Genomic DNA, 27,475 nt, shown 5'->3' on the forward strand with positions numbered 1-27,475 from the left:
GGGCAAAGAACTGTAGGCAACCTAGATGTTTATCTCTAGGAGAGTGAATGTGTAAAATGTTCTGGATGCGTGCCGCAGAGTGTTGGGCAGCATTTAAAAATCAATTTGATAGATGTACTGATAGCAGTGTGGATAGATCTTAAAAATGTACCGCTGAGAGAAAAAAAAGTACGTTGTGTATGTATGTTGTGTGTTTGATCTACACGAATTACAAATACATGCCTACCGTACAATGCCATGCATTGTCTGGAAACACTTAAAAATGTGCATATTGTATACAATGGAACAGTTGCTCATGGAGGGAGGGAAGTGTGAGTGGGGTCTGGGGGATGGGACATGGTGTTTTTTAAAAATAGAGGAGGCTTACAGACATATAAAATTTCTAACAAGGTAATGTACCTAAAATGTTTATAAAATTCAAAGTGTGATAAAACATAAAGCAAACTTGGGGGCAAAGAGATGTAACATTTTGGGAGCTGGACTTTCTAGAAAAATGAAAATCCAAGAGACATTCATTCATTTAGTCTCAATAATATAGGGAGATATTAAATTATAATACACTTGACTCTAGGCAAGCAATGCAAATGTTAGCAACATCCAGGAAGAAGGAAATATTAGAATTTGTATTTCAAGCTAATCTATTAAGAGACACTCACAGGTAATGGGATCTTTTATAATTTATACTGACTTTATTTTCCACAATGAGATGATTTCCTTGAGTCAGAATTTAGCACATCATCATGTAATATTAGATCTAAATCCCACTCCAGAAACATTATACCCATTTTTAGAATTTCTATTGTATGGGAGAATCTATGACCAGATTCAACTTGAGATAAATCTATGCTCACCTCCTCACAGAAGAAAAACCATATTTATCAATTAAAAATTTTATTAATGAAATGGGGGAAAGGAAATACTACGATGGACTTCATTAAAATGCATTTTCCAAGAAGCCTCTTGAACAAAATGAAGTTCTTCATTCACCACTATGCTTTCCTCCTTGACTCAGGTCATTACGGTTCTTTAATATGTAGGAAAAGGATCCCCTTCTGCCGTGTACCTGAGGTAAGTTGGATGTTAGTAAACTGAACCATTAATACACTCCCAAATAAATAACTGCAGGATTTGGGGTAGAATTTTGGAAAGAATGCTAATTGGAAAGTTCTCATCCTTGAGATTTAAAAATTAAACCATGGGCTTTTGGTGCTTTTAAAAAATTTTCCTTCCTCCTTCTTCCTCCTTTGCTGCCTTTTTCCCTTTTTTCCTCCTCTTTATTTTCTTTCTCCCTTCCTTCCTTTTTGTTTCCTTAGGTTGACAGCCAAAAATGATGTTATAGGAATAGATACATCCCTTAAAAATATTGATCACGTAAGAACATATAGTTTTCTACTCAAACTAAATTGCATTATTTAGTATAGCATTGAATACCTATCAGTTTAAATTCTAATTGGGTCGAGAGCTATATACATTCTCATAGGTTCAATTTATGATTTTTCTCTTTCAATTTATTCATAGGGAATTATGAAGTTGACGTGTGTGTGTGTGTGTTTGGTGCGTGTGATCTAAATATACGTGTCCTCTTTTTCTCCATCTCCCAGTATTAAAATTTATGGCAGCCAACACTTACAGCATGAGAGCATGTTATAGCACAACATTCATTTCTGTAATAGTTTAGATCCAATCTACTTTCTTGAATCCCATTTCCCACCACTCACCTCCACAAAGACTATACTCCATGCTAATTAATTTATTTACCATTTCATAAATATGCCTTGTTTGGGTTGCCATCTTAATCTGCAGAATTGCTTTTCTTAAATAACCTCTATTTTGAATTAATCTGATAAAACTATTTGGAATAGAGATGGGATTATCAGAAAAAATTTTCCCTTTGGATTTTCCACTTTCTCTTGATACTCAGAGGCTACATCTCCATTTCTACTGCAAAAGGCATTTCCTTTTGAAAATACACGAGATGTCGTTCCATAGAAATTACAAGGGTGTTGAAAGCCTGATATCTGGAACACTGATTGCCTTTTAATACATTTTCTATAAAGTTTCCCTCTCCATTGCTAGTTTCTGAGATCCTAAGAAACATATCATTTGAGGACATTTTCCCATATTCTGGTGTTCCACAATTTCCATAATCATACATTCCACACATGACACTTCTGATAGGAATGAAACCTAATAGTCTTGGGTATAGCTTTCAAAGCTGAGATTTACCCATATCATTCTTACCTCATCTCATAGCTTAGATGAAAGGTTTCCTTGGGCTCCTTCATTTTTTTCACATTATTTGGCAATTTGCATTTCCATTCTCCTATCAGAGCAATGGTTGATTTGATCTCAGTGATTTGTACTTTAGTATGAATGTTTCAATGCCTATCCTTACTTAGCAGATGCTTGAGGTGGAAGAAAATATTATCTGGGTATCAATGGCTTCATCCAAGTACATATGAAGGTTTAGAACCAGAAATATTTGAAAACAAGATCTGTAAGTATCTCCCTTCCCCTTTTCTCTCAAATCTTTTTTCCTACTTCTGCTCCAAGACCCCTGGGGTTCTAGGCATTCTGATTCTTTTTTTTTTTTTTTTAGTGTTTATTTTTGAGAGAGGCAGAGCATGAGCAGGGTAGGGACAGAGAGAGAGAGAGACAGACAGACAGACAGACAGACAGAATATGAAGCAGGCTCCAGGCTCTGAGCTGCCAGCATAGAGCCTGATGTGGGGCTTGAACTCATGAACCGCAAGATCATGACCTGAGCCGAAATCGGTCGCTTAACCGACTGAGCCACCCAGGCGCCCCTAGGCATTCTGATTCTTAATGATCATTTCCTAAATCTCCCTATGTATCTGGTCTAGAATACATAGATAAACCACTCTTTCCTCCACATTAACGTTGCATTCCTTCTGAGTTGTTCTTATGATTCAGTGATCCTTAAACCTGGGCCTCTGATAGGGGAACTGGGGAGGAAAGGGCAGATGTATCTTTTACCAAAGTTCTCTGATTCTGTGATGTTGAGGTCAGTTGGAGATAAAGTTTGTCTTTAGACATGAAGTAGTAGGTGTGGAGGAAGTAGGAAAATGGATTTTACCATCTTTTCCAACTTCTCAGTTACTGTAAAATCATGGTTTCTGAAAATGCCAAAGAGTCTACACTTTGCTATTCAACACGTTTTCTCAAACTTTGAAAATTAAAGATATAAGACTTCAGCATTCCCATATCCCTGGACCTGCTTATAACCTCCAAAAAGTTCTTTTTGTTTGTTTCTAGTGAAATATCTATTGACTTAAGCAGACTCAAGCCAGAAAATCATCTATCTTCTATCCTGTTCTCTCACGAGGTGTGAACATAAAAAAAATTATGTCATACAAAACATCTTTGTCTAGGGCCAATTATTGTCCCTCAGTTGTGTAGAAACCTGTTCAGTGCACATTAGTACAGTGTGTTTTCAGCTACCTTTAACACATCTTAGAGACGACACTAAAATCTTATTAAAACTTTAGTTCAGTTCTTCAAACAGGTTCATAATGGAAGCCAGTATCTTCTAATTCACCAAGGGAGAAAGGAGATACTTACCACATCTTTATTATCTGAGATGTTTAGCTTTGTATATCCAATGGGCCACTGTGCACGCTGTAAACAACTCCAAGATGGTGAATAAAAACAGATATTCTGAAAGGATTTTACCACTTCTCTGTTTCCAAAAATAAAATGTACATTCCTTACAGATATTTATACGTTAGCACTTTAAAAATAATCAAAGCATTGTACAATTAATTGCAAGAAGATAAAAAACTAAGAGAATAACCACTCAATATATCCTCAGCCCCCCAAACTGTGGTTATTTATATATATTTTCTTGATCATAGTGATAACTCATAATTCTTGAGGATGAGCATAAGCTGACAGTTTTCTGCCAAATGGATAAAGAGAATCATCGATTACGTTTTCCTGTGTGTGGTTTTGGGTAAGGTCAGCAAATTTTCACTGAAGCCAGCGGACCTCTAGAGAAGATGGACTCGGAACACTCTTGAAGTTCGGTGTTACAGAACTTATTTAATGGAGAGACGTTTAGAATTAAGCCTGTTTTAGGAAAGGGCCCTAAAGAGGAACTTACAGTGGAGGGAAAAAAAAGGTTTGGGTTTATGACTAGGCTCAACAGAAGGGCTTTTGTGTCCTATGGGTAGGTGGTTTCCTCCTGGGATTATGCCTCTGACTATAAACCCCAGTAGACCCATATCCTTGTAGGACACTTGGATAGTGGCAGGCCAGAAGGGCCCAAAGCACTTTGTGACAAGGCCACCATGGGCTATTGAGACCAGTTTTCAATATTGACACCATTTGATAGCAACTGAATCCATGACATGTGAAATTATGGGCATGTTGGTAGATTACTGAGGTAGTCTACTACTACTCAACGAGAGGTTTGGAGTCCATATTGAATCTTTGGCTGTCAATGTTCTTGAATAATTTGAGATGGTCAACAGGGAAGAAGACCTTGGGTTTCTTGCTTATATAAGCATTGGTGGTTCGAGAGATAAGTTGGAAAAATGAAAGAATCAAGATTATAATTGCACTCCAACCCAGTAAAACGAGACATTCCTATTGGGTAAATATAATCTGAAGCAATATCTGGAGGCTCATGTTTATTCAAGGTTTTACTTTAAGGTATCTTTCAGGGTATGTGTCATAAAATATTAGCATTCCCTGCAGCCAGAAGATGTTTCTCTGATGTGTCATTTAACTGATTTCTATTAGGGCTCAATTTTGTGTAGTGAAATAACTTGGAATTTAGACCATTTTTTATTAGAATGAATGTTCTGCAAGTAAAGAGCTCTGACCATGAGTAAGTAGATTAACATTTCTTTTCTTTTTTTGTTAATGTTTATTTATTTTCGAGAGAGAGCATGAGTAGGGTAGAGGCAGAGAGAGAGGGAGACAGAGAATCCCAAGCAGGCTTTGCATTGACACAGGGCTCAAACCTACAAACCATGAGATCATGACCTGAGCCAAAATCAAGAGTCAGTCGCTTAACTGATTGGGCCACCCAGACGCCCCAACATTTCTTAGCTTATTTCTGTAATTGAGTCAGAGACATAAATCATTCCCTGAGGAAGTTTACAATCCCACTTGCTGTAAAATCACTTTCAAAGCTATGTAGAAATAAGAAAAATTCAGCAAAATGCAAACCAACATATGTGCTTTGGAACTAGCTAATTAACTAAGAGTTTGGGATTTTGAAGTAAAGAGAGCTTGCTGTATTAGGCTAAAACTTTAGAAACAGGCAACATCTGGTAGGCTCAAATCAGAAAAGCTGGTTCCTAGGTCTTGGTCAAAAGCCCATCTCTTTTGACCTCTGTCAAGCTCTGGGCAGATAGGATAGAACAGAAAGACAGGAATCCACAGACAAGGTTTTAGAACTTATGGTTTTAACTCCCACCCAACTTGCTTAGCACTGATTCCTATCTCCTTGCCATCATAGCTTCTTCTCCCCCCCCACATGAACAAACATATATGGTTAAATGCACAAATGTCCACAGTCCCACGTGGATAGAAACACAGCTATACACACAAAGTGAAACACAAACATGGACACACTTAAAACAGACTCAGACCTGCTGACAGGAAGATTGACAGACACGAAGCACGAAGTTCAGAAAGATCCATATAGTCGTGTGTATACGGAACTGATTACACATAACATTCCAAATCACATCCATTTATAGTGTTCGACTTTATTCTGTCTGAAGATCACATCCCTGGCGAGCATAAATCCCTGGGTCCCTGGGTGTCACAAGTACATAAGGATGTTATTTCCTTCTTTGAAGATCAAATCTTGCTATAATACTCTTGATCATTTAAGGTCTGGGAAAACTGGCTTCTGAGATGAGGTACCTAGGAAGAACTGAGCTGCCCATTATAAAAATACTAGGTGGGCCTATTGTATACCAGAATTGGTATATAATACCAGTTTTGAACACAATACTAATTCAATACCAGAATTGAATATAATGCCAAACCACTCAAAACACATCTATTAATATATAGAATACGTTCCAGTTGCTTACTTGAGGTTTGGGGTGATCCTAGGTTTAGAAAGGTAACCTGTAGTTTGAACCACATTTGTAGCAGAAGGCACACATCAGAGTACATTAATGATAAAGGTCACTGCCATATCCTGCCTAATACTTAACTACTTCGATCGCGCACCAAAGAATTTAAATGTAACTCTAAATCTGTGACGAAATTCTCGTAGAAACCTGGTATTTACCTCGGGCCAAATAGGAGCTTGTGTAGTCAAACTGTATATTATAAACTCAAATGATATTATAAGCAGACCAATCACGGCAGCGCAGGCACTTACGATGTTCACTGCTATAGTATAGGACATCTGGAATAGAAAGAAGAGAGTCACCAGTCACCGGAAGTTATCCATATACATCACTGCCAGGTACATTCAAGTAGAAGATTTATACAAATCCTGATCTTTCCAGAATAGTAAAGGCCATCAAAAGGACTGTCAGAACTGCAGATTTGTCCCAATAACTGAACAATTTGGGCGAAAATAAAACTTTTGATGTAGTGTGCATACATTTATTCCTTCTCTGACAACTAATTGTTGAATGCCAATTCTGTATCATGCAAACTGTCCTCTGTGTTGTTAGATAAAGAGGCAGAAAAGGAGTGGTCCTGCTCTCCAGGAAGACTGGTGAGGAAGATGTACAAGTGTCTATCAAATGTGAATAAGATGGAAACAATGTTAACGATAGAGCCAAATTTTCAGTGCCACACAGGGTCAGATGACCAGAGAGCTAATATTCCAGGAGTTCGCCATGGTTCTTTTAACAGTGCTAGAAGGGGAGTCGGGGAATTTTGCTGGAGAGATAGGTGTCATCTAGATAGATAGGATTTTATCTTGAAGATAGTGGGGAATTAATTACATCCCTCAAAGTGCCATTGTTTTCAGGCCACATCTTGTTAGGCTATGTACTCAGGACAATGCATATGTAAATGTTGCTGCATAATCACACTTTGTCCATAGATGAGGTCAGAGGAGTGATAAGCCCTATGATACTTTTGGAGGATATCCTTGTCTTATACTTATTTCCTTGTTCTCATTTGCATCAGTAGAATTCTATCTTTTTTTTTTAACGTTTATTTATTTTCGAGACAGAGACAGAGCATGAACGGGGGAGGGGCAGAGAGAGAGGGAGACACAGAATCCGAAACAGGCTCCAGGCTCTGAGCTGTCAGCACAGAGCCCGACGCGGGGCTCGAACTCACGGACTGCGAGATCATGACCTGAGCTGAAGTCGGATGCTTAACTGCCTGAGCCACCCAGGAGCCCCAAATCGTATGTTTATCTATATGCTGTTCACTGTTGTACACTGATCTTAATTTATTCTTTTGGAATAAATTCCCCTTAGAGATAATTACATTAAAATAAAATGTTCATTAACTCTTAAAATTAAGTATTATTAGTTTTACACTTTCTTTCTTTTTGATTATTTCCACATAGATTTTGAAATCAACTTACCAACAATGAGAAAAAATCCTTTTAGGACTTTGACTGGGATTGTATTGGATCTATAAAATCATTTGAAGGAAAACTGACATCTTAAAAGTGTTTGCTTTTCCATCCATGAACATACCCATTTATTTAGATACTGTTCAGTTTCTCTCTGTGATGTTTTGTAGTGGTCGATGCAAAGGTTTTGGAAATATTTCATTGACACTTAGGGATAAATTCTTGTTTTTTAAGTTTATTTATTTTGGGGGGGGGATGTGTGTGGGGAAGGGACAGAGAGAGAGGATCCCAGCTCCATGCTGTCGGCTCAGAGCCTGATATGGGACTCACACCCATGAACCATGAGATCATGAACCGAAATCAAGAGTTGGATGCTTAACCGATTGAGCCACTCAGGTGCCCCTAGGGAAAATAATTTCTAAGGGTTTTATTTTTGAGTGCAATTGTAAAGGTGTTTTTACAAATTTCATCTCCAATACACAGAAATACAGTGGACTTCTTAATGTGAATTTTTATTCCTCAATGTTGATAAATTCTAATTAGTTGAATATTTTTTTGTAGGCTTCTTAGAATGTATAGGAATGTCTATGAATAAAGCAGGTATTACCATTAACTTTTTAACTTGATGTTTTTTATTCCTTCTTCCTGACTTAACTGCACTAGACAAGAACTCCTGTACAATATTAAATAAATTTGGTGAAACAGTAATTACTTGCAACATTCGGATCCAAGGGAAAAACAGGTTTTTACCGTTAAGTATAATATTAGCTATAGATTTTTTTGTAGGTGCCCTTTAGTGGGTTGAGGACATTCACTTCTACTATTTTGATAAGATCCTTGTAAAAAAAAAATTTCAAATGCTTTTTCTTCATTTCTTTAATTACCTTAGTATATTGAATCACACTGATTGTTTTTGAAACATTGAACCAAGCTTGCATTCCTGGAATAAATTCTACTGCATTATGATTTTAAAAATATATCACTGAATATGATTTATGATATTTTAAGTGTTTTGACATCAGCATTCATTTTTCTTTTAAGGTCCTTGCTAATTTTTGGTGTCAGGATTATGTTGGATTTCAAAAATTCTGTTGGAAAATGTTCCTTCTCCTTTGTTTTCTGAAATATTTTGTGTACCATGTGATATCATTTGTTCTGAAATATTTTGTGTACCATGTGATATCATTTGTTCATTAAATCTTTGATAGATTTATTACTTAACATGTGTGCCTAGAATTTTCTTCATGGAAAGATCTTTAATGATTAATGCAATTCCTTTAACAAATACAGGGATATTTAATTTTCTATTTCTTCTCGTCCTTTTGGTAAGTTGTGTTTTTCACAGTTTATTAGTATAATGTCATTTATAGCATTTCCATGTTCTTTCTTTACTGTCTCTAGTATCTGTACTGATATTTCATCTTTAATTCTTGATATATTAATTTGTGTTTTATCTTATTGTTTCTTGACCAATCTTACCAGAGGTTTATCAATTTTATTAATCTTTTCAAAGAACAAATTTTCAGCTTTGCTAGTTTCTTGTTTATCTATTTTCTATTTTATTGGCACCTGCTCTTATCTTTATTGCTTCATGCCCTCCACTTACTTTGTATTAAATATTCTCTTTCTTTTCTAGTTTTTAAGTTGGAAATTTAGATAATTGGACTTTAAACACTTCATTTCTTCTACTATACACTTTTAAAAGCTGTAAATTTCCTTCAAGCATTGTTTTATCTCAAAAATATTGATATGTAGTGTTTCTGTCATTCAGCTCAAAATATTTTCTAGTTTTTTTTGTGGTTTTTTTTATTCATGTGTTATTTCTTAACTGTATTGTGTAATTTCCAAATATTTGGATTATTTCTTGGATATACAATGATTAGTTTTTAATTTAATTTGCTTTCATTTTAATTTAATTCTATTTCAAGTTATTTCTGTTCCATCAGTAGGTTGCCTATAGTAAGAATAATAAACCTATTCTATAATATTTCATGCAATCTTGTGAAATTTGTTATTATTTTGTTTCAATGTATGCTGTATCTTGGTGAACATTCTATGTGCAGTTTAAAAGAGTATGTATTCTAGAGTCTTTCTCTGTGTAGTGTTTTACAAAGATTAACTAAGTCAAATGTTTCAATTTTCTACTCCTGGTTTTTGTTCACCTGTTCTATCAATTACTTAGAGAGACATGTCAAAATCTATTATGATTGTGGATTTTTCTATTTCTCCTTTTATTTCTTTAGTTTTTGCTTCATTTATCTTAAACTTCTAATATTAGATACCTACACATTTGTGGTAGTTATGTATTCCTGATGAATTAACACTTTATTACACTGAAATGGCTCTGTTGGTAGTCACATGGTATGTCTTCGTATTTATTGGTTCTTAATGATTATAACACATGAGCTTCCTTATGCTTATGCATGTCCATCTTTTCATGTATATTTTTTGATATTCTATTACTTCTAGTGGGCATTACTTGTTTGGCTAGTCTGAGGATATCGGACTTTTAACTGGAATGTTTGTCTATTTACATGTGATATGATTATTGATATATTTGGGTTGTTCTATTTTTTTTTTTTTTGTTTTTCTTTCTCTGCTTTGAGTTAAAATATTGTTTTTAAGGTTTTTATTTTACTCATTTGAGAGAGACAGAGATAGTGTGAGTGGAGTGGGGACAGAGAGAGGGAGAGAGTGAATCCCAAGCAGGCTCCATGCCGTGAGCGCAGAGCCCAATGCAGGGCTCGAGCTTATGAAACCATAAGACCATGACCTGAGCCGAAATTGAGTCAGATGCTTAACCGACTGAGCCACCCAGGCACCCCTGGGTTAAAATATTTTTTAAGCTTTTGTTTCCTTAATGGGAAATTTATTTATTTTTATTAATTTTTTTTAATCTTTATTTATTTTTGAGAGGGGGGAAGCCGGAGTGGGGGAGGGGCAGAGAGAGGGAGACACACGGAATCCAAAGCAGGCTCCAGGCTCTGAGCTGTAGCACAGAGCCTGATGCAGGCCGCCAACCCATGAGTTGTGATCATGATCTGAGCCGAAGTCCGACACTCAACCAACTGAGCCACCCAGGCGCCCCTCCTTAATGGGCTTTTTAACTGCATAGTTTTGTATTATTGTATAGTCTAGGTTCTACTATATGTATCCTTAATATATCACATTCTACTCAGAATTAATATTGTCCCACTCCTTGTAAAACATAACACATTTATGGTATTTTAATTCTATTTACTTTTGTGTTACTTTTGTAAAATATTTTACTCACACATGTTATAAAATTGAAAATATAATGTTAATTTTTAAAGTGAGGTATATAATTGACATGCATGATTATATTGCTTTCAGGTGTACAACATAATGATTTGATATTTGTATATATTACAAAATGATCACCACAATAAGTCTAGTTAACATCCATCATCATACATAGTTAAAAAAATTTTCATCCTAGTGATGAGAACTTTTAAGATTTATTCTTTGGGGCACCTGGGTGGTGCAGTCGGTTAAGCATCGGACTTTGGCTCAGGTCATGATCTCATGGTTCATGAGTTCAAGCCCCACATCGGGCTCTTTGCTGTGTGCACAGAGCCTGCTTCAGATCATCTGTCCCCCTCTCTCTGTCCCTCTCCTGCTTGTGCGTGCTCTCTCTCTTCTCTCTCGCTCTTTCTTTCTCTCAAAAATAAATAAATAAAAAGTTAAAAAAAGATTTATTCTTTTAGCAGCTTTCTAATATGCAATGCAGTATTATTAACTATATCAGTTGCCATGTTGTGTATTACATCCCTATGCTTATTTATTTTATAATTGGAAGTAGACACATTTTGACTCCCTTCACTCATTTTGCCCACCCCCACCCTCCACTTCTGGCAACCACCAATCTGTTCTCTAGTTGTATAAAGTTTTTTTTTTTTTAGATTTTTAGAAATTTTAGACTTTTTGTAGACTATTCATATATATATGTAAATTTAGATTTTTCTAGGCTGAGATTGCACTGTATTTGTCTTTCCCCACATGACTTAGTTCATTTAGCATAATGCCCTCAAAGTCCGTCCACGTTGTTGGAAATGGCAAAAATTCATACTTTTTTATGAGTGAGTCATATTCCATTGTGTATGTGTGTGTGTTGTTCTTATATCTTGGCTATTGTAAATAATGCTGCAATGAACATAGGGACGCATATATCTTTTCAAGTCAGTATTTTTGTTTTCTTCAGATAAATCCCTGGAAATGGAATTGGTGGATCACATGGTAGTTCTAGTCTTAACTTTTTCAGAATCCGTCATATTGTTTTCCATAGTGACTGCACCAGTTCATTCCCACCAACAGTGCACGAGGGTTCTCTTTTCTCCACATCCTCTCCAAAACTTATTTCCTTTTTTTTTTTTATTGTAGCCATTCTAGCAGGTGTGATATTATGGTTTTGATAGGCACTGCCCTGGTGTTTAGTGATGTTGAGCATCTTTTTGTGTGCCTGTTGGCCTTCTGTGTGTTTTCTTTGAAAACAACAGGTGCTAGTGAGAATGTGGGGAAAGCAGAACCCTTTCGCACTGTTGGTGAGAATGCAAACTGGTACAGCCACTCTGAAAAACAGTATGGAGTTTCCTTAAAAAGTTAAAAATAGAACTACTCTATGATCCAGCAATTGTACTACTAGGTATTTACCCAAAGGATACAAAAATACTAATACAAAGGGATACATGTACCCCTGATGTTTATACCAGCATTATCTATAATAGCCAAATTATGGAAATAGCCCAAGTGTCCAAAGAAGATGTGGTATATATATGCAATGGAATATTACTCAGCCATAAAAAGGAGTGAAATCTTGCCATTTGCAAGGGTGTGGATGGAGCTAGAGAGTATTATGCTAAGTGAAAGAAGTAATCAGTAAAAGACAAATACCATATGATTTCACTCATATGTGGAACTTAAGAAACAAAACAAATGAGCAAAGGGGAAAAAAAAGACAGAGGCAAACCAAGAAACAGACTCCTAACTATAGAGAACAAACTGATGGTCACCAGAGGGGAGGTGGGTAGGGGGGATGGGTAAAATAGGTGATGAGGATTAAGGAGTATGCTTGCTGTGATGAGCACTGGGTGTTTATGGAAGCATCGAATCACTATATTGTACACTGGAAACTAATATTACACTATATGTTAACTAACTGGAATTTAATAAAAACTTTTTAAAAATGTCTATTTCAATTCTCTGCCCAACTTTAAACTGGTTTGGCTTTTTTGCTATTGCCTTGTGCTTGATATTTATATATTTTGGATATTAACTCCTTATCTGATATATGATTTGTAACTATTTTCTCCCATTCAGTAGGTTGGCTTTTCACTTTGTTGATGGTTTCCTTTGCTGTGCAGAAATTCCCAATGTGATGTAGTCCCATTTGCTTATTTTTGCTTTTGTTGCCTTTGTCTTTGGTGTCAAGTCCAAAAAAAAAAATCATTGTCAAGACCATTGTCAAGGAGCTTATGGCCTATGTTTTCTTCTAGGAATTTTGTCTTCAGGTCTTGCATTCAAGTCTTTAATCCATTTGAATTAATTTTTTTGTATGGTGTGAGATAGTGGTCTAGTTCCATTCCTTTGCATTGTGGCTGTCCAGTTTTCTTTAAAATTTTTTTTAAAGTTTATTTTGTGTGTGTGTGAGAGAGAGAGAGAGAGCACACAGGAGGGGCAGAGAGAGAGAGGGAGAGAGAGAGAATCCAAAGCAGGCTCCGCACTGTCAGCACACAGCCCGATGTGGGGTTCAAACTAATGAACCGTGGGATCATGACCTGAGCTGAAACCAAAAGTCAATCCTCAACTGATTGAGCCATCCAGGTGCCCTGCTGTCTAGTTTTCTTCACACCATTTATTGAAGAGACTGTCCTTTCCCATTTTATATTCTTGGCTCCTTTGTCATAAATTAGGCGACCATATATGCATGGGTTTATTTCTGGGATTTCTGTTCTCTTCCATTGATTTATGTGTCTGTTTTTATGCCATTATCATACTGTTTTGATTACTATAGCTTTGTAATATAGTTTGAAATTAGAGACCACGATGCCTCCAGCTCTGTTCTTCTTTCTCAAGATTGCTTTTGGCTATTTAGGGGTACATTTTTTGTTTTTAGTAGTCAGTAAAGATATTAAGAAACAAAAAACACAATATTTTATCTTTACCTATATGTGGTAGGCTAAATAATAGCTCTATAATAGATGTCATAATCCCCAGAAACTGTGACTATGTAAATATGAGGCAAAGGGGAATGTATAGATGTGATTAAGTTAAAGATCTTGAGATAAGGTTATCCTCAAATATCTGGTTTGGCCTAATGTAGTAACAAGGGTCCTTGTAAGAGGGAGGAAAGAGGATAACAAAGAAAAGACAATGTGTTTATGAGACAGAGGATAAGAGATTAGAATGGTGTGGCTCCAGCCGAGGAATGTGGCAGCCTCTAGAAGCTAAAAAAAGGCAAGGTACAAAATCTTCCCAATAGCCTCCAGAAGGAAAACAGTTCTGTCAACATTCTGATTTTGAGACTTTTGATCTCCAAAACTCTAAGATAAAAAATTTATGTTGTTTTAAGTCAATAAGGTTGTGGTAATTTACTACAGCAGCAATAGTGCACTAACATACTATGTATTTATCATTTCTGGTGTTCTTTATTTCGTCTTGTGTGTCCAAGTTTTCATCTGCCACCACTTCCCTTCAGCCTGAAGAACGTTAATTTCTGTTGGTATTGTAGATCTGATAATAGAAAGATTTCTCAGCTTTTGTTTATATGAAAATGAATTGATTTCACCATTGATACTAAGGGGATATTTTTAGTAGGTATGGAATTCTAGTTGACAGTTTTTTCCCCCAGTGCTTTAAAGATGCCATTACATTGTTTTCTTGTGTCTTTTTTAGAGTAGAAATCTTGCACATATGTTGATATATTTGTTTCTACGAGTCTTAACAATTTTAATATTAATGTAAATGGTATTTTAACATTTGTTTATCCACTGGTTTCTGCAAGCATATAGAAAGATAACTTATTTGGTTTTTATATATTGAAGATATAAAATTCATTTATTTCTTAAAGTTTGTCATCCACAAAAATTTTTTCTTCTTTCCAATATCATATACTTCCTTTTTCTTTGCCTTATAGCAATGGATAGGACACCTTAAATAAAATACTGAAGATACATGATGATAGCTTATATGCTTCTCTTGTTAAAAGATAAAGCATTAGGGGAAGTATTAAAATTTTCAGTTTTCACTATTAAGCATGATATTATTTCTTCCTCTCTCTTTTGACAGATACCTTTTGTGGTTTTTTTCATTCATTGAGTTGATCACTTGACTTTTATGTTTTTAATGTGGTAGATCACATTGATTTATTTTCAAATGTTAATCTAACCTTGCATTTCTGGAATTAGTTATGATGTATGATCCTTTCTATTTGCATTTTTCACTATATTATCTTTTCTATTTGTATTTTTCTATATTCTATATTTTATTTGCTAATATATATTTTTAGGATTTTTACATCTATGGTCATGAGGGATTTTAGTCTGTAATTTTCTTTTCTTATAAGATCCAGGTAGAGTTTTAGAATCAATGATATATTGTCTTCATAATGGGTTGGGAGGTATTTTTCTTCTTTTTCTATTCTCTGGTAGAAAGTTGCATAGCTTCTCCTAATATGATTGTAGATTTCTCTTTCTCTCTTACTTTGTCAAATTTTTTTGCTTATTTTAAAGTTACCTTAATAGGTAAATATTTATGGGGCACCTGGGTGGCTCAGTCAGTTGAGCATCCAACTTTGGCTCAGGTCATGATCTCATGGTTTGTGAGTTCAAGCCCCGCATCAGGCTCTGTGCTGACAGCCTAGGGCCTGGAGCCTGCTTTGGATTCTGTGTCTCCCTCTCTCTCTGCTCCTCCCCTGCTCGCACTCTGTCTCTCTCTCAAAAATAAATAAAGATTAAAAAAAATTTTTTTAAAGGTAAATATTTAGGATTATTATACATTATGTTGAACTAAACCTTTTACTATTATGCAGTGTCCCTTTCTAATAAAAATCTGATAACTTTTGCTTTAAAGCCTACTTTGTATAATATTAATACAGCTTTCTTTTGGTTGGTGTTCACAACAAATATTGTTATTCCAACTTCTACTTAAACCTGTCTATATGTAAAGTATGTTTTTGTTTTAAACTTTAAAAAAAATTTTTTTTAACATTTTATTTATTTTTGAGACAGGGAGACACAGAGCATGAACAGGGGAGGGTCAGAGAGAGGGAGACACAGAATCTGAAACAGGCTCCAGGCTCTGAGCTGTCAGCACAGAGCCCGACGCGGGGCTCGAACTCATGGACTGCGAGATCATGACCTGAGTCGAAGTTGGCCGCTTAACCGACTGAGCCACCCAGATGCCCCTAAAGTATGTTTTTAAAATAAATAACAGCAGTGTAAAATGAGGATCCAACTTTATCATTTTGCATATTGCTTATTTGGTTTTCCAGTACCATTTGTTGAAACGACTATCCTTTCCCCATTGGGTATTCTTGAGTTCCTTGTTAAATATTGGTTGACTATAAACGCAGGGATTTAATTCCAGGCTCTAGATTCTGTTCCGTTGGTCTGTGCTATTTTATGCCAGTGCCATACAGTTTTTATTACTATAGTTTTGTAGCATAGTCTGATATCAGGAGGTGTGATGTCTCCAGCTTTGTTCCTTCTCAAGTGACTCAGAGACAATGCTACCTCCTTACTGACTCTCCTTCTTCTGGCAAATAAAACTGTTATCTCTATAGTTGCTACAAGTATTCTGACTTACCAAGAACGTTGAACGCATCCTCTCTGTTAATACTGCAAAGACTCCTGAGAAGAGAAACTGAAAACAAAAATCACATTTATTAATATACCTACTCATTATTTTTATATATAAACTTAAAGAGTAAAAGAAGTCTGGAATGCTGTAACATGAGGAATATCATCTTAATTCTTTGGTGGGACCATTGAGAAAATAATTCCAAAAATAGTTCAATTTTCTGTATTACAGAGATGGAGAAGGCAAGAAGTCTCTGTTCAGTAAAACAACACATGCATTGGAAATGGAACTATGTGGATCTCAAGTTGACTTCATAGGGCAAAAGGAGTGTCAAATTTTACTTAGATTTTGTCAGTCATAATCTAGTGATCCCATAAGGTGAATTATGAGAAAATGTATCCCATTAATGAACTTACTACTAGACAATGATATATACTGGTGATTTCACATGGAAGTACTGTTATTACAATGTTAAAAATATTTTAGTAATGGAAAATATAATTCAGAAATTATTTAAGTTTCATTTTACATGTTTAAATATAAGAATTATATAATGTCTTCCATGAGTAGCTTGTGGTGAAACCTTCTATCATTTCCTAAAACTTGTTAGAAAGATGACAGGGTGTACCAGAAATTTATTTATTTCATTGGTACAACTTTACTCATGCATGGAAACTTCCCATAGCATTAAAACATTAACTATTCCATTAGTGGTAAAGGGAAGGAATGCTCTTTCCCCAGAAAAATGGGGCCACTAACATGTCAATACTAAGTAGCATTTTGGGGTCAGAAGGCTCTGAATTTGAATTCCTTGTACTTTGCTTTCTATGTGACTCAATAGAGTCACATAGACTCTATCATTAGTTTTGCTTTTTTCATTGGTAAAATGGGGATTCATATTTTCTGTCTTTCTGTTTTCCTGTGTTGTTGTTGTAATAGTTACATAGAGAGCAATTCGCTGAATTATTTATACCCAACTTGGTCCTACTAGCTTCCACCTAAGGCTCAGAACTACATTTTCCAGAATTCCTTTCCTCTGATGGTCTCTGCTTACAAGTGGCCAAAAGAAAATCTGGAGCAGTATTTGGAAGAGAGAAGGGAAGGAGAAAGTATCACTCTCACAAGATCATGGCGATCAGACATGGCAGCCATGGCCTTATTTTTTTTTTTCTCCTATTCCTCTGTTATGTTTTCATTTTTGTCTTCCACAGGCAGTTTCCAGACTTCTCCATAACCTTCCCTCGGCAACCCCACTCTGGTGGCCAGGAACCCATGGCTTCTTAGATTTAATTACAACTTCAACCTCTCCACTCTTGCCGGTGCCTCAGGCAGAAGCAGTTAGAGACTCTCCTTACGATTCTCCAACTCTCCTTTCCACATCTTCTCATCTCCAGGAACTCCCACATTTGTGAAGGTTCCGATTCTCATACTAGTCTCTGTATTTCCATAAATCTTGTGGTGGTCCTGTTTTCTTAAAAAAAAAAAAAACCCTGCAGTGAAATAAGCACTTTACCAAGTGCTTTACCAAGTACTAAGCACTTGACCAAGAAGACTCTGTTCTTCCTTAGCATCTTGGACTTTCTCCACTTGAGGTTCTCATTCTGGAAAAGCCTCCCAGAAAACCAAAACATAAAACAAAGTCATCAGAAAGAAGACCATCACCAGGATGTTTTCTTTTTTGATGTCAGACAGAATCATGGTCATAAATAAAATTACTGTAGTTATTTATTGTATACTGCAGGCCTCATCCCAAAGTGCAGAGCCTGAACACATACGTTCATTCACTTTTGCAGCTCCATTTCTGGCTGATGATCCATTAAAAACATCAGAAGAGTATATGAGCAACAGTGAATTCCAAATGATTTATAGTTAGATCATCAACTGTTTCAAAGATGTCAGTTCCCCTGAAGAAGGGCTTAGGACATAGAGACCAGCTAATGGGATGTGGAATGGCAAACAAACAAAACAAAAACAAAAAACCCTTGATTTTATGGGCTATAACTGATTTATAAAATTCCCATTTTCTCTATTCATACATTTATATTTGTCAGACTCAGGCTGATGGTATATAAGAGAATATTTGGGGGCCACTTTAAATAGGTGAATCGGGCACCTGGGTGGCTCAGTTGGTTAAGCATCTGACTTGAGCTCAGCTCATGATCTCACAGTTCGTGGGTTCGAGCCCCGCATCAGGCTCTGCTGACAGCTCAGAGCTTGGAGCCTGCTTTGGATTCTGTGTCTCCCCCTCTCTCTCTGCCCATTTTGTAATAATATTGATTTTTTTTTTTTTTTGGTGTTGAGTTGTGTAAGTTCTTTACATATTTTGGATAGTAACCTCTATTGGATATATCATTTGCAAATGTCTCCTCCCATTCAGTAGGTTGTCTTTTAGTTTTGTTGATGGTTTCCTTTGCTGTGAAAAAGTTTCTTATTTTGATGTAGTCTCAATAGTTTATCTTTGCTTTTGTTTCCCTTGCCTTGGGAATTATATCTAGAAAAATGTTGCTACTGCTGATATCAGAGAAATTACTGCCTGTGCTCTCTTCTAGGATTTTTATGGTTTCAGGTCTCACATTTAGGTCTTTCATCCATTTTTTTTGAGTTTGTTTTTGTGTATGGTGTTAAAAGGTGGTCCAGTTTCATTCTTTGCATGTAGCTGTCCAGTTTTGCCAGCCCCATTTGTTGAACAGACAGTCTTTCCCCCGTTGCATATTCTTGCCTCCTTTGTCAAAGATTAATTGACTATATAAGCGTGGGTTTATTTCTGGGCTCTCTATTCTGTTCCATTGATCTATGTGTCTATTTTTGTGCCAGTACCATAGTGTTTTGTAGTATACCTTGAAATCTGGGATTGTGATATAGCCAGCTTTGTTTTCTTTCTCAAGATTGCTTTTTCAAGATTTGGGGTCTTTATGGTTTCTGCAAATTTTAGTATTATTTGTTTTTAGTTTTGTAAAAAATGCAATTGGTATTTTGATAGGAATTGAATTGATTCTGTAGATTGCATTGAATCTGTAGACATTTTAACAGTATTAATTTTTCCAATCCATGAGCGCAGTATATCTTTCCACGAATTTGTGTTGTCTTCAATTTCTTTCATCAATTTTTTAAAAAAATTTTTTAATGCTTAGTTTTTGGAAAGACAGAGAGAGAGAGAGAGAGAAAGGAGCAGGGGAGGGGCAGAGAGAAAGGGAGACACAGAATCTGAAGCAGGTTCCAGGCTCTGAGTTCTGAGCTGTCAGCGTATGGACCTACGCAGGGCCTGAACCCATGAACTGTGAGATCATGACCTGAGCTGAAGTTAGACGCTTAACCGACTGAGCCAGCCAGGTGCTCCTCTTTCATCAATGTTTTATAGTTTTCAGAGTACAGGTCTTTCACCTCTTTGGTTAAGTTTGTTCCTAATTTTTTTTTTTTTTTGGTGTAATTGTAAATGGTGTTGTTTTCTTAATTTCTCGTTCTGCTGCTTTGTTATTAGTATATAGAAATGCTATTGGTTTCTGGGTATTAATATTGTATCCTGCAAGTATACTGAATTGACTTATTAGTGGAGTCTTTAAAATTTTCTATATATAGTATCGTGTCACCTGCAAATAGTGACAGCTTAACTACTTATTTACCCATATGGATATGGATGCCTTTTATTTCTTTCTCTTGTATAATTGCTGTGGCTAGGACTTCTGGTACTATGTTGATTAACATACACAGATTTTCAACTGTACCGGGGTCAGTGCCCCTAACCTCCACCTCATTCAAGGGTCAACTGTACTTTTGTTTGTATGCCACTCGGTTTTGTCATGGTTTGTTATATAACAATAGATTACTAATAGTAACTTTTGTAATGAGAACTACTTTGACCATTCAATTTAAAACAATAACCTATATCCTTTCACTACTTCCCCAGAACCTTCATTCCCCCCTACTCTACTTTTTCTTTTTTACTTCCATAGCCCTTGTAACATACTACCCCTGCTACAATAAAGCTCCCTAAAGTCTGGGATCTGTTTTGTTTGCTGATGCATTTTAGGCAGCAAGAACAGGACCTGACATATAATAGGTACTCTATAAGTACTGGTTGAATGACCAAATTTCAAATTTCTTCTCCTTCTCTCCTTCTTCTTAATATTATTGTTATTATTATCATTATTAAGATTTTCACTCAGGATTTTGTGGGGACAATGTCGCATTATCCACCACACTCGCAGACATAGTGAATTTTTCTTTAGAGATTTCTTTTCAATTCCACCAAATTCTTCTCAGATCAACAGAACAAAAAGACTTCAGTTTTCTTTCCCTATGTAAATTCTGTATGTCCCACTATTTCCTTAGCAATTGTGCTCGCTCATATTGCTTGCCCCACTGGCAAAATAAATGGCCTATGGGTAGTGAAATAATCACCAACCATTTTCTATTTTACAAAAATGCGCCTTATGCACCTTACTATTACTATTGTTCCCATTATCCAAAGAGCATGTAAAAAGTATCCTGTTAACAAAGACATACTCTTATTGTGAAGGAATATTACTGGTAAGGATCTAGGTTCTTTTCCTATTGATAGATTCCTTTTCAACTAGATATGAGAATGCATTCATTGAGAATAGAGATTGTGAATTTTTTGTGTGTTCTATCTCTGGCACACTGCTTGGTCCGGAAACAGTCACTAAATGTGAATAAATGAACAACAATGAAGGAATAGATTATTCACTTACACACACAGATGACCAATATGTGTATCTTGTTATTACTACAAGAGGAAGATACGCTTTTCCAAATGCAATAACTTGTGTGGTAAACAAATACGTCCAGAGCTGTCCCACGAAGTGAACAATCAGACCGGTCATTATTTGTACGGCCTGGGAGGAAAGAATGCCATTAATTAATTACTACTATTCTAGTTCAATCTTTGAAAGGAACAAACATCAAGAAAATGTCAAGATGGAGCAAAAGGCGACTACCTAACAGAATTTTAGGATTCTCAACATTTAATTTAAATGAGGAGGCTTTGCTATTATTTCAGAGCAGTTTTCAGATACGATGACTATTCACGTGCCCAATAAAATTGTACTAGGAGCTTGTTTATGTACTTGGTTAGCTAAGAGATCATATGGCATGATTCTTGGAGCCCTGAAAGAATTGATGTCCCTCAATGTTCATCAGTGCCTATGTGGCCAACAATCTATACCTGCAGATACAGCTACCAGACCTGGCATTTCTGACCTTACTTGTCCTTCTCTCATCCTCCTAAAATTGAGATTTTCTTTTACCACCCCCATGCCCATCTGGACATATAGTAGAGTCCTCTGTCCTTTACAAACAGGAGTCAAAAAAAGAGATAGTGAATCCTTGGGATTTTTTGTTTCTTTTTTTTTTTTTAATGCTTATTTATTTTAGAGAGAGAGAGAGATAGAGAGAGTACAAGCGAGGGGCAGAGAGAGAGGGAGACACAGAATTTGTTTTTTTTCAATATATGAAGTTTATTGCCAAATTGGTTTCCATACAACACCCAGTGCTCATCCCAAAAGGTGCCCTCCTCAATACCCATCACCCACCCTCCCCTCCCTCCCTCCCACCCCCCATCAACCCTCAGTTTGTTCTGTTTTTAAGAGGAGAGACACAGAATTTGAAGCAGGCTTCAGGCTCTGAGCTGTTAGCACAGAGCCCAACGTGGAGCTTGAACTCACGAACCATGAGATCATGGCCTGAGCTGAAGTCGGATGCTCAACCTACTGAGCCCCCAGGTGCCCCAAGGGATTTCTGGTTTCTTATAACTCTTCCTAAGAAACATTATCAGGTGTGGAGATTGAGGAGGATTTCTGCCCACTAAAGCCAGACCAGCTATGATCGTTTCCAAGTCAAAGGAGGAGGAAATTTTTAAGCTTGCTATGTAGAGCCACAACTCGCTGTAGGGACTTTCCATTGGTTTTCAGATAGATGTTTCTCAGGTGTGCCTCCTTCTGCCACAGCTGAATCAACCACCCCTCCTTGCACCTCCCTACCACTGAAACACAGGAGTTAAGCCTGAAAAATCTGAAGGAGTTAAGCCTGAAAACTCTGAAGGAGTTATATCGGAGTTCAGATCCTAGTACCTCTTGCTTTTTCTCGTGTTTCTACAATGCCTGGGGACACTGACATCTTTTTTTTCCTCACAGATCCTCATAAACAGGATAACTAACTTGAAATTTGCAACAGGCTTCTGTTCTGGTATATGATTATAAGGAGAGCCAAAAAGTGGCTAGTTGGTGGGGATATCTCTCTCATTTGGAGAATACTTTGCCATCCATGCAACACAATACCATGCATTATGTGGCACTTCTGACAGGTTGTGGCAGGGGAAGGAAGCAAGGGGTCTTTGGGGTAGATAGGGCTTTTCCTACATGGCAGTGGTGTAGAGTTTCATAGGATACAACAAATTTGTCTGAAGTCTGAGTTTAGTGAAGGATGTAGGATCTTTAAAAACTTCTTATTTTTGTGCCTTGAGTTTGATACATTTTCTATAGATTTTGGATACTAGCCCTTTATCTGATATGTCCTTTGCAAATGTCTTTTCCCATTCCGTTGGTTGCCTTTTAGTTTTGTTGTTTCCTTCGCTGTGCAGAAGGGTTTTATCTTGATGAGTTTCTTTTTTTTTTTTTTAATTTTTTTTAACGTTTATTTATTTTTGGGACAGAGAGAGACAGAGCATGAATAGGGGAGGGGCAAAGAGAGAGGGAGACACAGAATCGGAAGCAGGCTCCAGGCTCTGAGCCGTCAGCCCAGAGCCCGACGCGGGGCTCGAACCCACGAACGGCGAGATCGTGACCTGAGCCGAAGTCGGACGCTCAACCGACTGAGCCACCCAGGCGCCCCTATCTTGATGAGGTTCTAATAGCTCATTTTTGCTTTTGTTTCCCTTGCCTCTAGAGACATGTCTACTAAGAAGTTGCTGCTGCCGAGGTAAAAGAGGTTGCTGCCTGTTTTCTCCTCTAGGATTTTGATGGTTTTCTTTCATCTGTTTTGAATTTATTTTTATGTATGGTTAATAAAGTCATCCTGTTTCATTCTTCTGCATGTCACTGTTCAGTTTTCTCAACAACATTTGCTAAAAAGACTGTCTCTTTTCCACTGGATATTCTTTCCTGCTTTGGCAAAGATAAGTTGGCCATACATTTGTGGCTCCATTTCTGGGTTCTCTATTCTATTCCATTGATCTATGTGTCTGTTTTTGTACCCGTACCATGCTGTCTTGATGGCTACAGCTTAGTAATACAACTTAAAGTCTGGAATTGTGATGCCTCCAGCTTTGATTTTCTTTTTCAACATTGCTTTGGCTATTCGGGGTCTTTTCTGGTTCCATACACATGTTAGAATCATTTGTTCTAGTTCTGTGAAAAAATGGTGTTATTTTAATAGGGATTGCATTATGGAGGCTCCTCAAAAAATTAAAATTAGAACTGCCCTATGACCAGGCAATTGCACTACTAGGTATTTATGCAAAAGGATACAAATATGCCTGTTTGAAGGGGCACATGCGCCCCAATTTTATAGCAGCACTATCAATAATAGCCCAACTATGGAAAGAGCCCAAATGACCATCAACTGACGAATGGATAAAGAAGATGTGGTATATAGATACAATGGAATTCTACTCATCGATCAAAAAGAATGAAATCTTGCCATTGCAACAATGTGGATGGAACTAGAGTGTATTATACTAAGTGAAATAAGTCAGTCAGAGAAAGACAAGTGTCATGTGATTTCACTCATATGTGAAATGTAAGAAACACAACAGGTGAACATAAGGGAAGGGAAGAAAAAAATAAGGTAAAAATAGAGAGGGAGGCAGATCGTAAGAGACTCTTAAATACAGAGAACAAACTGAGGGTTGCTAGTGGGGAGATGGGTGGAGGGATGGGCTAAATGGGTGATGGGCATTAAGGAGGGCACTTGGGATGAGAACTGAGCATTATATTTAAGTGATGAATCACTGAATTCTACTCCTGAAATCAGTACTACACTACATGTTAACTAACTTGAATTTCAATAATAAGAAAAAAACCCCTTTTTATTTTTAAATGATTATAAATTCACAGTAATCTGCAAAAATAGTACAAGTCCAGTGCACCCTGAACCTGGATTCTCCCAGTGGTTACATCTTATGCAATTTATAGCATAATATCAGAATGAGGAACTAGACCTTGGTATAATATGTGCCTTAGGCCAAAACATGTTTCTTATCCCCCCCAAATCACTATCAATAGGCTGGGATGACACAACAAAAACTTAGAAAATATAGGAGACAAGCTTCATGACACTGGATTTGGCAATAATTTTTGGAAAAATAGATAGATTGAATTATGTCAAAATTTAAAACTTCTGTGCACCAAAGAACACAATCAACAGAGTGAAAAGGCAACTCACAAAATGGTAGACAGATTTGTGAATCATATATCTGGGAAGGAGTAAATATCCAGAATATATAAATAACTCCTACCACTCAACAACAGTAACAAAAATAGACAATCCAACTAAGAAATGGGCAAAGGACTTGACCTTTCTCTAGAGATATGGAAATGGCCAATAAGCACATGAAAAGGTGCTCAACAGCCTAACTAACCATTAGGGAATTGTTAATCAAAACTACAATGCCACACCACTTTATACCTATTAGGATGGCTATCATCAAAAAAGAATACAAATGTTGAAGACCATGTGGAGAAATTGGACCCTTTGTGTACTGTTGGTGGGATGTAAAATGTTACTGCTGCTAGGGAAAGAGTTTGGCAGTTTCTCAAAGGTTAAACATAGAACTACTCTATGACCCAGCATTTCCATTCCTAGGTATATATATAAAAGAGTTGAGAGCAGGGACTTGAAGACCTACTTTACACCTATGTTCTTAACTGCATTATTCACAATAGTCAAAAGGTAGAAGCAACCCACGTGTCTATTGGCGGATGAATGGATAAACAAAGTGTAGTTATGCATACAACGGAGTATTATTCAGCCTTGAAAACAAAGGAGATTCCAGATCAACTACATCACGGATGAACCTGGGACCCATTATCCTGAGTGAAAGAATCTCATCACAAAAGAACACGTGCTACATGATTCCAAGTATCTGAGGTATTACAGCAGTCAAATTCATAGAGACAGAAAGTAGAATTGTTATTGCTAAGGGCCATGGGCAGGGAGAGGGAGTGGGGGGATTATTGTTTAATAGGTACAGAGTTTTAATTTTGCAAGATGAAAAGAGTTCTGTGAAGAAACCGTCAGTGGTGATGGTTGCCCAACAGTGTGGATGTACTTAACGTCCCTGCACTGTACATTTAAAAATGGGTTTGATGGTAAATTTTATGCTTCTGTATTTTAGTACAGTTTAAATCTGTTTCAGCAAATCTTCGTGTGTATTGTGTTGGCAAGGACATGGGGGTATGGCCTTGTTACTGCTAGGAGTCTTATATCTGTCAAAAGTTTTAGCTGTAATTAGTGATAGGAATAGGGAGAAGTGTGTCTATTCCATCTTGGAAACTGGAACTGGAGGCTAGAATGTTTTATTAAATGAAATGAGACCTGAACTCTTGGGTAATGGTAGATCTCATTAGAAGGGCGGTAATGTAGCCAGCAACCGTCCTATTTATTCTCAGACACACTTTAACTATTCCTTCTCAATATCCTTGCCCAGATAAGTGGGCAAGAAGGTCAGAAATAAAAACCTTTAATATCATATTATTGGGAAAGAGGAGAGGAAATTTTGGGTTCATTGCGTGCTTTAACGTAGAGTCCTCATCCAATTCTGTCAGAAGATGAGGTAGATCTTAAATAAGTTAAGGCAATAATACACTTGAGATGTTGGGAGTATTCCTGGACCAAGCTTTAATCCTGTTGGTTTGATTCCTAATCTGACTGTATCACCCAGCAAAATGGGGAGATCATGCGAAAGGATAGCCTGCTACATTTGCTGGGAGCTGATTGGGAAAACAGTGGCATGTCCTGGGGATGAAGTCAAGAACACATCGCCACTATGATCACTGTCCACAAAGCTTTATGTCGGCAGCTTCTCCTGAATACATTTCTACAATCTGACCATCTCATTTGGGGCCGTGTTATCATTAGTTTAACATGAAATAATTTCTAGATGCCCAAAAGGGATTTTCTACCCATAACTCAGAGTATATTTTTCTTGGAGTGTGACTAAGTTGTAATGGTTTGGAATTATTTAAATGTAGTATTTAAAGTATGTAGCTTTAGCCTGATGTACAGTTTAGATGATCTGCTTGCATGTGGAAAATGCAGGCATGACGTAACCATTAACCCTCTTCCGTTTGGAAAGTTCACAATAGAGGTGGTTAAAGTCTCCTCAGTTTTGCATTTAGAAATTGCGACACTACAGTCATTTAGTTGTTCAAGAAGCATTTTGCTCTTACCCCCAACAATCTTGTTTCTTCTCTTATCCACAGACGACGTCTTGGCATTTTTCACTAAGATACAATAGAGAAATGGGAGGATGAAATGTGTTTCTTTTCTGCAGGAAAATTTAAGGACAAGTTAATTTTAATTATTTTCTTGGGTTAAAATTAAGAGGAACATCTACCCCTAGAGTTGCTAATTTTTCACTGTTTTGTAGTCCCTTGAGAGAATGTTTTTCCTCAAACCATCAAGATTGCAATCTTGAAAAAAAAATCCAATAATTATTTCTCAAATAGTCTTACTCATTTACCAGCCTTAAACTGGACTGTAGCAAATTGTTGTGCAGTGGCTTCCCTGATCCATCGATCCCTCTAGAAATTACCCATATGCCCACCTTCATGATGTCAGGGAGATTGGACTTTTGTTTGCTGAGCTTTGTTCCCTCACTCCATGCTATTTCTCTCCAAATTAGAACCTGGTGCAGGGGTACCCACAGAATCTATCCACGTGCCTATGTTGGCTGCAAGGGAAGCTGAAAAATAAAATGTCATCTATTCTACTTTGGAAAGGTGAGCTTCACAAGTTAGGGATCTACAAAAATGCAGGGGAGTTGTTCAATAGATAAGACAATTAAAAATAACAGACAGCTACCATTCAATTGTGGATAACCTTTGGGATTTCTATATAACTCCTATCAGTCCTCCCTAGACTGCATACTTAACATCCATGAGGATTTTT

At 36.8% G+C, this 27,475-nt stretch overlaps 1 protein-coding gene across 14 annotated transcripts in view; it reads right to left on the bottom strand.

Annotated features, from left to right (window-relative positions):
* Positions 1–874: 874 nt before the first annotated feature.
* The window catches only part of MS4A13 (membrane spanning 4-domains A13), a 58,318-nt gene continuing 31,717 nt past the window's right edge, over positions 875–27,475 (bottom strand). For 4 of the 14 annotated variants that reach the window (XR_002071374.2, XR_002071375.2, XR_002071372.2 and 1 more), the window contains 6 exons: positions 26,755–26,808; positions 21,061–21,204; positions 16,358–16,414; positions 6,278–6,397; positions 3,583–3,700; positions 875–1,063 (listed from right to left, as the gene is read on the bottom strand). Coding sequence is in view for 4 of the 14 variants with exons in the window: in XM_019414535.2 (XP_019270080.1) it covers positions 980–1,063; positions 3,583–3,639; positions 6,278–6,397; positions 16,358–16,414; positions 21,061–21,204; positions 26,755–26,802 (510 nt within the window). In the remaining 10 variants the exon portion in view is untranslated. Of the gene's footprint in view, positions 1,064–2,241; positions 2,324–3,582; positions 3,701–6,277; positions 6,398–16,357; positions 16,415–21,060; positions 21,205–26,754; positions 26,853–27,131; positions 27,258–27,475 lie in introns of all 14 variants that reach the window. The other 10 variants (XR_002071384.2, XM_019414537.2, XR_002071381.2 and 7 more) reach the window with 8 other exon arrangements.

This window comes from Panthera pardus, unplaced genomic scaffold (assembly GCF_024362965.1).
Source record: "Panthera pardus isolate Hobbes unplaced genomic scaffold, ASM2436296v1 HiC_scaffold_12, whole genome shotgun sequence".
NCBI classification, from domain to species: Eukaryota; Metazoa; Chordata; class Mammalia; order Carnivora; family Felidae; genus Panthera; species Panthera pardus.